At 33.5% G+C, this 16,102-nt stretch overlaps 1 protein-coding gene across 2 annotated transcripts; it reads right to left on the bottom strand.

Moving 5' to 3' along the window:
* Positions 1 to 6,958: 6,958 nt before the first annotated feature.
* LOC127105183 (G-type lectin S-receptor-like serine/threonine-protein kinase RKS1) lies at positions 6,959 to 11,338 on the bottom strand. 2 transcript variants are annotated; one of them, XM_051042346.1, is made up of 7 exons: positions 9,858 to 11,338; positions 9,633 to 9,764; positions 8,663 to 8,832; positions 8,381 to 8,591; positions 7,777 to 8,014; positions 7,540 to 7,690; positions 6,959 to 7,444 (listed from the first exon to the last, which is right to left on the bottom strand). In XM_051042346.1, exons 1-7 carry the CDS (start codon positions 11,206 to 11,208, stop codon positions 7,142 to 7,144), a joined length of 2,556 nt encoding a protein of 851 aa, XP_050898303.1. In that variant the 5' UTR covers positions 11,209 to 11,338; the 3' UTR covers positions 6,959 to 7,141. The 2 variants fall into 2 exon arrangements, with proteins under 2 accessions (XP_050898303.1, XP_050898304.1); XM_051042347.1 differs by having other exon boundaries at positions 7,327 to 7,463.
* Between the last annotated feature and the right edge of the window lie 4,764 nt (positions 11,339 to 16,102).

Raw genomic sequence — 16,102 nt, 5'->3', positions numbered from 1 at the left:
GAAGCAAGGCTTGGTCGATTCGACACTTGAACTTGAGCTTTCATCACTTGAAGAATCATTTCCATTATCCCAAACAATATAGGCTCTTCTAGACTTGCTAGATTTCTTGTGATGACCTTTCTCTTTGTATTTCTTAATCAATGGACAATCCTACTTTTCCACATTTGTAACATGAATTTATAAGTTTACTCTTCTTATTCTCATCTTCCTTTGAGGAGTTTGATAGCCTTCTAAATTTGATTAGGTTCTTGTCATAATACTTGACTCCCTTTTTATTTATGTACCTACTGTACCTTTTGACAAACAACATCATCTCCTCATCATTGGAATTCTCGTCATTACTTGTTTCACAATCACTTTGCTTATTGGCAGAGGACTTTGAACTTGAAGCCTTTAAAGCAATAGACTTCTTTTCCACCTCTTTGTCCTTACCTCTCTCCTTATTTATCTTCTTCTCATGCTTTTTTTCATGTTTTTCCAAGCAAGTGAATTCTTGCTCATGTTCTTCTAGTTTGCCAAATAAAATTGTGAGATCAAGTGTTTTAAGATCATTCGCTTTTTTTTTATTATAGTGACTTTAGGTTTCCATTCCCTATTAAGACACCTAAAAACTTTATTAGTAGCAATATCATTGGAAATAGGCTTACCTAGAGCATTCAAACGATTTATAAGATGTGTGAACATCTTTTGCATGTCGGCAACGGTTTCACCATATTTCATGCGAAATGGTTCAAACTCTTGATTTAAGGTATTGATACTAGCTTATTTGACTTCATTAGTTCCCTAATAGGCAACATCTAATATGTCCCACATAGTTTTGGCGGTTTCACAATGGGAAACATGATAATATTCATCAACACCAAGTGCGGATATGAGAATATTGTGTCTTCAAATCATGTGACCACAATTTCTTATCATTATCATTCCATTATGCTTCCGGTTTTGGTACGACATCACCTTCACCATTGGTCATTGTAATTTGATTAGGACCATTGGTGATGACATCTCAAACACCCTTATTAACCGAGTTGATATGGATACGCATACAAGCTTTCCAATAGCTATAATTTTCACTAGTAAAAATGGGCACTCTATTGTACGCTCATTTAGGTTCGGTAACCATTTTCTAATAAGCAAATATTTAAGCACGAAATTAACCGGAGCTCGTGATACCACTTGTTAGACGATAAACAATGATCTAGAGGGGATTGAATATATCCCAAGTTAAACACAAGCTTAATAAAAATAGTTTTGAAAATTTTAACGGCTAGCGGAAGTGACACGGATCGAATCGTCTAAACTGAACCGCTATCTAAAAGCTCGGATATGCGTATGTAAATTCAAGTTATGGTAATAAGAACAAATTGATCAAAATGCTATTAATCACAATCACTTGAATTCTACTTTAATAGTAGAGATTATTCCCAATGATAAAGTACACAAAAATGCTAGAGACAAATTATCGAACACCTTGTATGCAATCGATTTCGTTTAGAATTTTGTATAATTTTGTTGATCTTCAAATCCAATCACAATCTAATAAATTGTGATCAACTCAACAAAATCTTTTTAAAATGGTCATCAAAATTTTTAACGAAACGTTTTGATCGCACAATTGATGAATTCAACAATTTACAAATGAAACATATATATATATATATATATATATATATATATATATATATATATATATATATATATATATATATATATATATATATATATATATATATATATATATATATATATATATATATATATATATATATATATATATATATATATATATCCAATAGGCCTCGCTATGGATACGTCTGTCCTCAATTTGAACTTGAATTGAGATGATGAAATTAACCTTACTTTGCAAAAGTAGAATACAAGAGAAATGTATCAATCCAACCCTACAAATCCTATGTTTGATGTTGATTCTATCACTTTCCCTTCCCTTGATATGAACTTGATCATGTCACCTAACAATACCAATTTGATCCACAGTGTCATGATACTCATTTGAAATAACCTTCCATTCTTCAAAGCTTTCACTTGATCGAATCCAAATTGATAATTGTTATAACCTAATAATTATCAAGATGATCCACCGTCTCATGCTACTCCTTTGTAAGAAACCCACCGTTCATCAAAGCTTTCACTCAATCGGATCCAAATTGTTTAATTTTGTCCAAAACTTCAAATCCACGATTTATCTTGAAGAAAAAACCCAACTTGGTTTTCTTATTTGAAACCCTCAAAGATCTCAACCCAATTTACAATTCAACAACCTAAATTGGACGTTATAAACACTGATTCTAGATGACACCCGAACAAAAAATGATTATATGTAATTTGTTTATGTGTATGTATAGAATTTAGGTTGAAGATGATGAACAATCTTTGAAATCCCGATTTCGTTTGTGATTTTCTCAAAATCACTAAAAGAAATTATGCATGTATGAAGTATATATATGTGTGCAAGTTGGAGGCAAAAGGAATGCAAAAGATTTGAAAAAATCATGAATTTTTGAAATTTGATGCATGCGTCGACCTGTATAGGTCATGTGTCGACACGTACAATCGGCACATCAAACATAAGTTACATGATTTAAAAATGAGGTACATGTGTCGACCTATAACTCGTATGTGTCGACACATAGGAAAATGTTTCTTCTATGTGCCGGCCTATAGCACGTATGTATCGACACATAGATTATTTTTCCCATAAAAACCTGTTTTTAATGCATGAAACCTTTTTAAATCATTTCAAAATATTTTTATGCTTCTTAATGCTACTATGGACACTAAGACTCACATAAATACCGTCCAATATACATAAACGCTAAAGTGTCCTAATTTTGACATCGAACAAATACATCTAGTAGAAATTTTCACTCACAAGATTCTAAACATAGGGTAGAGAATCTGAATCAGAGGTTAAGATAGGAAGCGAATAAATAAAGAAAGGAGAGAGACACACAAAGTTATCCTGGTTCCTCTAACAACTTGATTGTAATCCAAACCCCTTATACTTACAACAAATTTTCACTATAATCACACAAGATTATAATTTGCTCAAACATATAAGCAAGAGACTTCCAATGCTCAAACACAAAGTAAGAGACTTTTATGCTCAAGAACACAAGTAAGAGACTTTAAATTCTCAAGCACACAGGCAAGACACTTCTATCCTCAAGCGCACAAGCAAGAGACTTTAAATGCTCAAACACTTAGTAAGAGACTTCTAACAATCTACCTAACAGATAAATGATTGTTTTGGGTAATACACTTGATATACAGTCAGATGTGTATAAAGAATACAATTCAAATAGACTCTTTTAAGACTTAAGGATTTCTAATATATACAAGGATAAGAAATTCTAAGTTCAGCTTGTGCTTGGTTTTGACAAGGTAACTTCTCTTTGAATGTTAGTCTGATGAATTTTGTGTAGAATATGGTATTAATCATGAGGTAACCGCTCCTTACACGCCTAAACATAATAGAATAGCAGGAAGAAGAAATTGGACCATATTAGACATGGTGAGATGCATGTTGAAGCAAAATAATTTGCCAAAACCTTTATGGGGTGAAGTTGTTTCCACTGATGTTTATATTTTGAACATGTGCCTTACCAAGAAGCTAAGGAAAAAGGTTCCTAAAGAAGTTTGGAGTGACAAACAACCATCAGTGAGTCATCTGGAGATGTTTGGCTCTATTTGTTACAAGCATGTTCCTGATTCTAGAAGAAGGAAGTTTGATGACAAGAGTGAACCTATGATTTTGGTAGGATATCATAAAATTGGTGCATACAGGTTGTTCAATCCAATTAATCAGAAGATCGTGATGAGTCGAGATATTGTGATTGATGAAAATTTTGTCTGGGATTGGAATATTGATGCAATTCATAAGTCATTAATGATCTATGATTTCGGCGAAGAAAGTAATGATGTCGAAGTCAAAGATATTATCGATATTCCTATCGAAGTCGAAGTAGTTGATGACATGCCTGACATAGTCGAATTCAAAGATAGTGTAGCTACTACTAGTCAAAGACCTCAAAGAACTAGAGTTCGTCCATCAAGACTTTGAGACTATGAAGTGACTGGTGATGATGAAGTCACACCAGATGGAGAATTAGTTCATTTCGCCTTACTTGCAGGCACTGAACCAATCAATTATAGCGAAGCCTTAAACGATAAACAATGGGAGTCAACTATGTTCGAAGAGTTACAAGCAATCGAAAGAAACAACACATGAGAGTTATTCGAATTTCCAGCATATACAAAAGTTATCGAAATGAAGTTTGTGTTCAAGTTGAAGCACAATGATGATGGGCCAATAGCCAGACATAAGGTAAGATTGGTAGGTCGAGGTTTTCTTTAGAGAGCAGGAGTCGATTACTCTGAAGTATATGCATCAATAGCAAGATTGGAGACTATTCGACTAGTAGTCGCCTTGGTAAGTAAGCAAGGTTGATCGATATTTCACTTAGATGTTAAATCAACACTTTTGAATGGTCCTCTAGTTGAAGAGGTTTATGTCACACAAACTTTTGGGTTTATGATTTAGGAGGAAGTAAGGAAAGTATACAAGTTGCACAAAATGCTATATGGCCTCAAGTAGGCACCTAGGGCATGTAACAAGAAGATTGACTCATGCTTGGTCGAATTGAGATTCATCAAATGCAAATATGAGTATGGTGTCTATGTTCAGGTTGTGACACAAGATATAACAATCATCTGTTTATACGTAGATGACTTGTTAGTAACTAAGTAGCTTGGAGAACTTGTCGAAGTTTAAAGAGATGATGAAGAAGGAATTTGAAATGTCAGATATGGGAAACTTGTCTTATTTCCTAGGCATGGAATTTCAAATCTCGAAGTAAGGTATGATGCTAGATCAAAGAAAGTTTGTCAAAGAGATACTCAAGAGATTCTGGATGGATGATTCGACTCTTGCATCTTCACTTGTCGAATCAAATTTGGTGTTGGAGAAGTATGGAGTGGAAGACAAAGTCGATGCAACTTTGTTCAAACAAATTGTCAGATCTCTGAGATATGTGTGCAACAGTTGACCTGGTATAGGTTTCTCGGTCAGATTAGTGAGCAGATACACGAGTGAACAAAGGGTGCCACACATGAAGGCTACAAGAAGAATCTTGAGATACTTAAAAGGATCGATAAACTATGGAACTCTATTTTGACCAGACTCTGAAAGCAAAGAAACTATGGTTACTTGTTATTCAGGTGTTGATTGATGTGGAGATAAGGAAGACCGAAGAACCACAACTGGTTATTTCTTTCAAGTATTTGGTGCCCCAATCTCATGGTGCTCGAGAAAGAAACATGTGGTGGCATTGTCATCGTGTGAGGCTGAATATATAGCAGGATCCTATGTTGCGTGTCAAGCTATTTGGATCAGATATGCGCGTGAATAAATGGAGGTCGAAGTGAAGAAACCCCTGGTGCTGCAAATCGACAACAAGTCAGCCATAAATCTTGCGAAAAATCCAATTTTGCATTGAAGGAGTAAGCACATCGAAGCTAGATTTCAATTCTTAAGGGAGAAGGTAAATTGATGTGAACTTGAAGTAAGACATTGCTTAAGTGAAGCACAATTGACCGATATTTTCACCAAAAGATTGAATATCGAAAAATTCCTGAATTTGATAAAGATATTAGGAATGGTTCAGATTGACTATGATTAACATATCTTGAACAATTTGGATTATAGGGAGGTATGTTGAGATATAAAATATAATCCAAGTTGTGTGTGGCACAAGCTCAAAGTTAAGTAGAGTTTAGAGTTTGTTACTATATTTGTTACTTAATAGTCAAGTAACTTTGTATACAAATACATGCATATGTAAATCAGTATGTAATATAATCATTCCTCAATAATATAATCTTTATTTTCATATTCTCTCTCTTTTCTCTTCTCACAAAAGTGTCTCACGTACAAACAAATTTTAACATAATAAAAATTTCTCTACAATTCCATCTGAGGCATGTGTGAAAAAAATTACGTTTAAAAATACATCTTCAAACGTTAAGAATAGTTGTGATTTTTCAAAGTCGTGGAGGACAAATATAAGAGTGGAAATAACATTTCTCTTGCATCTATTCCTAGTCAGATGCATATACGGGAAGTCATTATCCATTCAGTAGAATATACTTCACATCATAGTTAGTCGTATCTATGATTTTATTTTTCCACTTTCATTAAGCGTTGTTCCATCGCGTGGAAAAATAAGTGATGACTATGTCTTGTTGAAGAGTGAACTTTGGGTCAGTTTTAGTATTTATATTTTCACCTAATAAAGTGCAAGAGTATGAAAGAGGAACTCAATGGACTCTGCTAAAAATCTTCTCTGTCTTGTTACAGCCCGAAATCATAAACACAAGTTTTGGTTGCTTATAAACTCTTTGATTCCACTCCTTCTTAAATTCTCTTTTTCCTCTTGTTCTTCTGATACCATATCTACTGACAAGCCTATAAGGAAGAAAGGTATATCTGTTTCAATCAAATCCAACATCAAGTAATACTATGAGCCAACACCTCCTCATAGTCTTGTAGCATACAGAGTTATACAACAGATCATCAAGTAATAATTCAACACTCTATTCTCTTAAAATAATCCAACATGTAGAAATTAAAAAACCTCAATCAATAAAACACATAAACCCCTAAACTTGATATTGCAAATCTTATAATAAAAAAGTTCATGTCCATTCCAGATGCATTATAAATTTTATACTCATGTATCGATGTTAACCACTCGCCGGAGAACGCTGTAACACTGCTAACCACTCACTGCAGAAGCCGTAACGCCGCTAACCATTCGCTGCAGGCGCCGTAATGCTGCTAACCACGCATAGGACCTCAAGGTTATCAATGTCTTGTTAGACACTGTTGAACCCAACAATTACAGATTTTTTGGTATGGCTATAATGTTTGGTGGATATATGAGCTAGAAACGAGTTTATAAGTGGAATCGGTCTTCACCTTACACTTATTGAGGATTCATTTTACAATACCACAAAGTGATTAAACATACCTGTTTCTAAAAAACCTCTAGAAAATATATACGAACTCAATTCTGATGGAAAAGTAAGTACACAAAATTTACATATTTGATTAACCTATCTTTTAACGAGCACTGATGATAGTTTCTGTTAATTCATTTATCGAGGAACATCCTCCTGATGTTGAAGACTCCTGAAAATCTTGGTTGCCCTTGAATAAAAATGCTGGTTTTTGAGGTGGGTAAAGAGGTGTTTCATTGCATAGCATGAAAACCACTTCTGACATTGATGGTCTATTCATGGCATTTTCTTGCACACACAAGAGTCCAATTTTAATGCATCTTAGAGCTATAGCAGAGGGACAAAACTGGTTTAGTGCTGGATCAACTATATCCAAGGCTCTTCCCTCTGTCCATAGTGTCCACACCTACAAATCACAACACAATCTTTAAAAAAATGCATTATAAATCACTGAATTGTTGGTCAATTTCAAGGTTACCTATTCTAATTTATATAACTTACATGTCCGATTAAATTTAGGGAGGATCTTTCTTTTTCATAATGGGAGTTTCTTTGGCCAGCAATAATTTCTAGTAGCAAGACCCCGTAACTGAAGACATCAGATTTTGTTGAATATAGTCCTTCCATTGCATATTCAGGTGCCATATATCCACTACAGTTATACAAAACAGTTACAGCATTACCAAAAATACAGATCCATCAACGTAATCTTAATGATTATAAGGGTATGGCACATACTATGTTCCGACAACTCTTCTTGTTCTTGCTTGGATTTCATCTTCTCCAAATATTCTAGCCATACCAAAATCTGATATTTTGGGATTCATTGCAACATCAAGGAGAACGTTGCTGGCTTTCAGATCTCTATGAATTATTTTCAGTCTTGAATCTTGATGAAGATATAACAAACCTCGAGCAATCCCACAAATAATTTCAAAACGCTTATCCCAATCCAATGACGACCTTTGGTTTAGATCTGAGTTGAACAATTGAAGTTTTCAGAGATTGAACATATTGGGAAAATCAATAGTGCATATTGAGCTTAAATTCACAAGAGTTTATCAAAATATAGAATGGAATAGGAAAATACAATTTTAGTTAAATATCAGGAAGCCACTATCTCCACTTAACCATGAAAATGTAGAATTTAGGAAACTGGCAACTAGAGAAGATTAGATAATCTGTTGAACCTATCAACTTGAGTCTAACAAGGAGTTTTAGGAATACATGTAAAAGTTTCAATCTTGTCCCGCGTTTAGGCCTCTAAAAATTATAATGAATTACAATTAGCAACAGCCCAGCGAGCAATGTGCCGATTTGTGAGTTTAAGATGGTAGCATACCGAATATGAAGAAGTCTAGGCTTTTGTTTGGTAGGTATTCGTAAACTAGCATCCTTTCTTCTTTTTCAAAGCAACAGCCGAGCAATCTCACTAGATTTCTGTGTTGGAGTTTAACTAAAAGTGTAACTTCGTTTTTAAACTCTCCTTTGCCTTGACCTGAATATTTGGATAATCTTTTCACAGCTATCTCTTGTCCATTAACCAAGCAACCCTGAAATATTTATCAGTTAAATCCCATTTCACTATTTTTGCATTAAAAGCTTAATGTAGAGTTTCAGTTACCTTATACACAGAGCCAAATCCACCTTGTCCCAGCTTATTCTCATGACCACAATTTCTTGTAGCTGTCATTATCGTTTTAAAATTGAAAAATGGTAGATTCGGATGTGTGGTTATTTGTGCGCCATTCTCTTCTCCAGAGGAATCTTGGTTTAATTGCCGCATCATTTTATCTGAAGTTACAAATAACATGAGTTAAGATTTCAATCAACTTGCACAATTTGAAGAGTACGTTTCTTCTTGGCTCTCAAATAAAAAACTTAGATTATACAGTTAGCTACGCTATAGTTGCACGTGTAGTTATTCCAATAATAATAGTAGTTGCTAAGGAAATTTGGAGATATTGTTTGTTTTACATTGATAGATTAAATCTTAATAACAAATTGGTTAGAAATGTTAATTAAATACTTTGACAAATTTTTTTGGCATAAACTAGTCATGTCTCGGTTTGAATGGAGAAGATTGAATTAGTTCAAATGTGTATGGGGTTCCAAAAATTGTATATAAGGAGAAAACTGCTTCTGTCATAATGAATCATAGCATCTTGTTGTGTCAGCAGAAACATGAGACTGGGAGGTGGAATTGAAGCTGACAATAGTATTGGGAGATGGTGTGGTTCTGTCCATGATTTGGGGCTACTGGGAACTATTTTTTGTGGTTATTAGCGCTAGTTTTATGGAAACATGTGGGTTGCTGCTCTGCAGCAGTGGTGAATTGGTCTTGAGCTGATTCTCAAGGTTGTAGCAGTACAATTATAGCAAGACAAAAAGCATGGTTTATCATATGAATAAAATTCATCTTGCCTTTACTTAAAGAAAACATTGATATAGCACACACAGTCCATGTAATAGTTGAACATTACAAAAATAATAGTTGAAACAGAAGAAACTAACGACACCTTTTGTAAGACAAATTGCAAATAATAATGAAATATAATGAACAAGGATATCATCAGTTAAAATAAATCACGTACCCTTTCTTTTTTTCTTCCGCCGGCAATACACGCATACACAGGAGAGGAGAACAGTTGCAACAATAGAAGCTACAAGAATTGTAGCCATTATCTTTTTATCAAGGGCTCCTTTGCTTTTTTTGTAGTAATTGGCTGATAAGAAGAAATAAGTCTAAAGAAGTTCCAACAACACTCTATAGTAGTATCAAATCTATAAACAAAAACACAATAAGAAGGAAATCTTACCAAGTTCAACTTTATCGACGCGTAAAAACAAATCCTGGCCTTGATTACCAAGTTTCTGAATGTCCATTAAATCCCCGTACCATGCCAAACACCCATTTCCACCATTTCTCACATCAACAGCTGCATAGGCAGTACAAGAGCAGTTTCTGAAACATTCTTTCTCACATTCTTCCAAACTTAAACCACCTTTAGCAACTGCCACAGATGTATCTGGAACTTTCAAGTTTACAGCTTTGACAAACCCTTCTCCATTTCCACAAACAGATACCCCTTTGTTCCTTACACATCCTCCTGACCCGACTCTACTATCATACCAATCATGTGGAAATTTGGGTTCAAAACCTGGTAAACAAGAACACTTAAAGCTCTCTAAGTTCAAAGGATCACAATTACTGTTTGATCCACAAGTTCCATAGTCATCACATTGGTTTGTTGGTTCAGACCAGTACTGGTTCCATTGGCTCTCTTGACTGTCCCACGTGAATGCTCTAAAGAACCCAGATTGCAGAAGCACTATCCTAAGAATGACAGACGTGTCAAACATGTTATAGGTGAGTGCTACATAGTTGTCATCTTCAACCAAAGAAATGTTACAAAAGGGCATATCTCGTTTCATGTAAGGTTGACCTACAATTAATTCTCCGTTCCAATGTCCCCCACGCCACCAAGAACGATCATGGTTGTACATAAACAACTGAGGTTTACCAATGGTGCTGAAGTTCACTGTGAATGCACCTTTTCCCGGATCAGCATCTGTCTTCCAGGATTGAAGGAACCGGTTTCGGTTAGTTTTTCTATCAAAACCAAGCCTTAGATATGGAAGCCAGGTGTCTGTTGGATGATCAAAGCTTTCCCAGATGACAGTTTTGGTGTTATTTAGCATCAGAGCAAGGTTTGCTAAATCTGATAGTTGAGCTATAACAATAGAGTTGTTATTTGTTAGGGAATGTGGTAATGAAACATTGGTAGACCAAATGGGAATGGTGCTAAGGTTATGGTGGAGTACTAGATTTCCACTCGAGTGGATTGATAGAATTCCAGAAGTGTCATTGATTGGAGTATCTCTGTTTGCAACCCAAACAACAGTTTGGATTGGCAAATTGTAGTACCAAATTCCAACATAGCGAGAAGTGGATTTTCCGGGAGTGAAGAATCCAAGTGCAAATGTTTTAGATTTAGAAACGAGGAGGTGACCACCATCTGTTATAGGTTTGTGAATAGATATGGTATCAGTAGAACAAGAGCAAAAAGAGAATATGAAAAGGAATATAATCAAACAGTTTAGCTGCAAATTATTATATGTATGATTCTGGGTTATGACAAGGTAGAGAAGATTTTTTGCATAATCCATTGAGTTGCATTCTCATTTTAGGATAACTGAAACAAATTTTAGTGTTGAGCAGCACATAATCAATTGACTTTGAAGACATCACTAGCTTCACATTTTCCACACTGACACGTGACCAATGACCAATGGCCAATGACATAGTCAATTGAGGTGTTTTATACATGCATCTTTAAACAAACTTATCTCATATATTACTATCTATTATAATTATTTTACTATATTAAAATAAAACAGTCTTAAAATAATTTATTCAAACTCAAAATTATTTTTTTAACCTCCATCTTTCCAACTTACACTTTTGACTGCAACATATATCACTTATTAAATGTCCAAGAGTACATTAAAAAAATGGTATAGAGGCTGAATTTATTGACCAACACATAAGTTAGAAGATCAAAGATCGAGAGTTAGGTTTTGTTTGAGAGTGTGGAAGGTAAGGGAGGGAGAGTTTTGTAAAAACAGAAGAATTGATTGAAAAGAATAAAACGATTTAGGTGGGAGGATTTTGAGATTTATTTTTATAATCTCTAAAAATTTAAAAATTGTATTAGAGGAGGAGTTTTAAGGGTTTTGGAGGGATTTATTAGAGATTTTTCTAACTCATCCTTATAAAATCGATTTTAAAATCGGTTTCTAGGATGAGAGACGCCATTTTATATAAAAAATTTCAATACTCTATCTCCAATCAAGGTGGAATTTGAAATCTTTTCAACACACTCGATCACTCCTAGCATTCTTTTTAGGTTTAGTGCGTGGATTTTAAACTATTGACGGTCCAAAGTCCTATCGATAAACTTTGAAATCATATTTAAGGTTGACATAACTCATTCTTACAAGAACCGACTTATAAGGTGAGATGTATCACTCTATATAAATTATTTCAATGTTGTATTTTCAAGCAACTTAGGATTTGGAATCTTTTTAATGTTATGTTTTAAAATTCACGTCATATATTATTTTATTTTTTAATTATTTTAATATTAATAGATTATAAAAATATAAAAGTTATAAGAAAAATCCTAGAAATTTTGCAATGACCTAGCATCAAACTAAGGTCATGGAGAATTGGAGATATTATAGGGCTGCCATACCACTCCGCTAGCAACATTTCACCATAAAATTATTTTTAACGTAAATATTTTATAATATTTAATGAATTATTTAATATAAAATTATTATTTAAATAGTATGTAATAATTATTAAATAGTATTAAATTATATAATAATTATTTAATATATTATTTTTAGTAGTATGTTATATGTTAAAATTTGTTGAAATATATATAATAAACTAAAACTATATATATATATATATATTTACTATATATTAAATATAAATTATGTAATAAATTGAAAGTGTATAATATTAACTATCTAATATTAGTTATGTAATCAATTGCTCATTAATTATGTAATATAAATATTTCTAGGTGGTAACAAATTATAAGGAGTAAAATAGCCCCATAGTTCATAGTTGGCATGACAACGAGGTGGGTCGGGGACGGTTTTTATCATCCCTAAACTCAAATCTGAATCCTTAAACGATTCTCGTTCTCTGTCCAAAATCCAAACGGGGATGGAGAATCAAAATCCAAACCCGTCCAAACAGGTTCGGGTTGGGTTCAGGTATCCCTACCCCACCACCATTCATTTAGTAAAATCAATTTTTTTAATAGATATATATTATTTTTTTCAAAATAAAATAAAACAATCTTAAAAAATTCCAGACATAGATTCAATTATTTTAAATAATAAATTAAAATTAAAATATTAAAATATTGATCACATATTTAATATTCTAAATTATCAAAAATAAATAATAATGTACATAATGAAATAAACGGGGCGGGTTCGGGATGGGTATTAGTATCCTCATTATCCGACCTGTTCCCATATTTTATAATCGAAAAAAATCCAAACTCAGTTAAAACGGGTTTTTTCCGTCAACTTCAGAGCGGATTCGGGTGAATATCCACGGGTATAGGTTAGGTTATCATGTCTAGCTCACAGTAAATACTTTTTTATTTTTTATAACTTTTAATTTTTATAAACAATAAAATAATAATAAAAATCCACGTGTAATTACAAATAAAAAATAATTTTAAAAATCTAGTTAGCAGCTCCATCAACAATAAAAAATAATTAAAAAATCACATAAACACATCACCGAAGATTATTATTGAGGAAATCTTAATTTGATAAAGAGAGAATCACAAAAAAAAAAATTTATAGGGACAAAATCAAAATTCGCTACATTGACAAATTGTGAGATATATTTAATCCTTATATTAATTGTTATTTATTTGACATACATTAAAGTAATTTATAAGGGTTATGCAAAAAAAGTTGAGTAAAAATCATTAATAAAGATCAAGAAAATGAAATTGTAAAGTTGAAATCAACATAATCAAAACTGGAGGTGTGCCTACGAGTTCAAGATTGTAAGGTTAGTTTGTTGCTGGACTTCGTTTGAACTCATTATAAATAAATAAACATTTTGAATTTAATATAAAAATAATAATGCACAAAAATAGTTGTATTCTTAAACTAATATCAATATTTATTGATAATTTCATAATAATAAACACTAAATAGTTTATTTAATTTTCTATAGTCTTTAATATTTTAAAAATATATATTTAATTATTTAAAAATAATCAATAAATAAAATAAGATAAAAATATACAAAATGTCCTGAACATTTTTTTGTGCTAAAAAATTATATAATAGAATAATTAATTTTAACTTAAAAAAAAATAAACAAAATTTCAAAACGAGTCAATCGGAGAAATTGTTTTTTTAGAATAATCATTATTTTCAAAAAATATTCCCAAATATCCAATTTTTCAATTTTTTTTCTTCAAAATAACCACATTTCAAAACAGATGCGCCAGATAAACTGACGCATCCATTTTGCATTAGAAGGAGACGCCAGCATCACTGGCGCATGCTTTGGAAGCATTGAATGTTGGCGCCAAGTGAGCTAGCACATGCATTTGGCCTTTGGTGTATGCGTCAATCATCTGGCGCATACAACTTTGTATTATTATTATTTATTTATTTATATATATATATTTTAATAAATAATAAAATATAATGTTAAAAAAAAATTATTCATGATATAATAAAAGTTACATGGGATTGACAAAATTTAATGATCGGCCCGATCGAAACGTCCCCCTGTTCCACATCCAGGTGCGTTAGTTTGTCTTCGAGATCTCCCACGATTTTCTTGAGGTGTTTTGGATCTTTGCGTGTTGACCTGATCCAATGATGGCTGGTGTGAAGGTCCGACAGAAGTTTCAACGGTATTTGATAGATGTGTCATCATTTGTTCCCAATAGCCCGGGGGCTCTGGCCAACAGCACTTCCGTAATTTAGTTCGGTACCCATGTTGTCTTAGTTGGGTCGTTGTGGTTGGGTGAATTATGGACTGTATAGTTGCCCGAATTGGGACATTGAATCATTTTGGAAACGAAGCAATTGTTCCTATGGTGTACTATAGTTAAACAATGGTTGGATGTTTTGGTGATGGGATGTTTGGGTGGTCATTTTTGGGGGGCTACGATGAAGTGACCCATATGAATCATTTGGACTATAGACGGTTGTGGTTGATGCGTATGGTTGTTGGTGGGTAGGGTTTGATTCTTGGTTTTGTGGTTGGGTGGGTGGCATGGATGGATTACGAGGTTGGGTGTTTGGTTGTTGGGTGGGTGGCATGAATGGGTTGCGAAGTTGGGTGTTTGGTTGTTGGATGTATATGGTAGGTTGATGGTGTGAGGTTGGGTGTTGGGTTTGGGTGGTTTGACATTGGTGTTGGACGAAGCTAGTTGGCGTGGATCAATCAAATACCGTGGCTCAGACACAAATTATTGCGTTGTTACCGACCTAAACCATGCCATATATTATTGAGTTGGTCTTGCACCATGTATGACTGGTTCGTTTAAGATATATTGTCGTTGATTCCTCAAATGACGACACATCTCTTTTGCGAAGTCTCTCCAGTCGGAATAATCCTATTGGGCATCGACTCTTTTTTTATGTCAATCTCCCAAACATGTCGAAGGTTCTGGAATCTGTTGATGCATGCCGAACTGCAGTTTTACCCGGTCACTCTGGTGCATCTCCACAGTTGTGAACCAGATAGTTGGTGTCTTTGTTTACCAAACTGTAGCATCATCATGGTTAACCTGATGATCAAGATCCAGATATGGTCTCCATATAAATTGTACAACAATACACACGATTAGATGATAACTAATTTCATAAGTATGTTTAAATTAAAAATGAGTTGTGTAGGAGTATTACACCGTCTGGTCCAATGTGATCCAATAGATTGCAATAGACTACCATAGCATGTTTCAGACACCTATTGTAGTTCATCCCTCTAACTGACCACCTAGATCATAAACAATTAATAAATATTATGTACAGTTAATAGTAATATAAAGTATAATTAATTATATGGTAAAGTTTTGATCTTACTTTGTTGCAAACGGGAATATGAATGACTTCTCGTTTACCGGGGCGAGTGACGACATTCTTGATCAACCCCATACTTGTAGCAAATACGCACATGAATAAAAAGTACAAGTATTTTTTTGGCATTTTTACACATTGCACTATATAGACGGGCCAACACAACTGAACCCCAACTATATGTGCTTACCTTATTAATGTTGCATAACAACGGTAAATACATAATATTTACTGTATTACGAGTACTTTCTAGAAATAAAAAATTACCAAATAAAATCATAATATAGCACCGAGCTTTAATTATTTTTTCATACTCGGTTGATTCTTCGGACAATATTATACTCGCATAATATTGTTTAAGATATTTTAAATTTATACCTTGCCCCCTAGCTTGACCGGATGACTCTCCATCAGTTTG

The sequence above is a fragment of the Lathyrus oleraceus genome, chromosome 7 (assembly GCF_024323335.1).
Source record: "Lathyrus oleraceus cultivar Zhongwan6 chromosome 7, CAAS_Psat_ZW6_1.0, whole genome shotgun sequence".
Lineage (NCBI taxonomy): Eukaryota > Viridiplantae > Streptophyta > Magnoliopsida > Fabales > Fabaceae > Lathyrus > Lathyrus oleraceus.
Note: the sequence above shows the minus strand (reverse complement) of the source record. Positions and strands in the feature narration are given on the sequence as shown.

Bases quoted from the DNA above. Each gene is read 5' to 3' on its own strand.
- LOC127105183 (XM_051042346.1), bottom strand. From the start codon at position 11,208: ATGGATTATGCAAAAAATCTTCTCTACCTTGTCATAACCCAGAATCAT. The intron at 7,691-7,776 runs GTATGTGCCATA...GTATAACTGTAG, and splicing joins AGAAGAGTTGTCGGAACATA to TGGATATATGGCACCTGAAT. The intron at 7,445-7,539 runs GTAAGTTATATA...TGTGATTTGTAG, and splicing joins CCCTAAATTTAATCGGACAT to GTGTGGACACTATGGACAGA.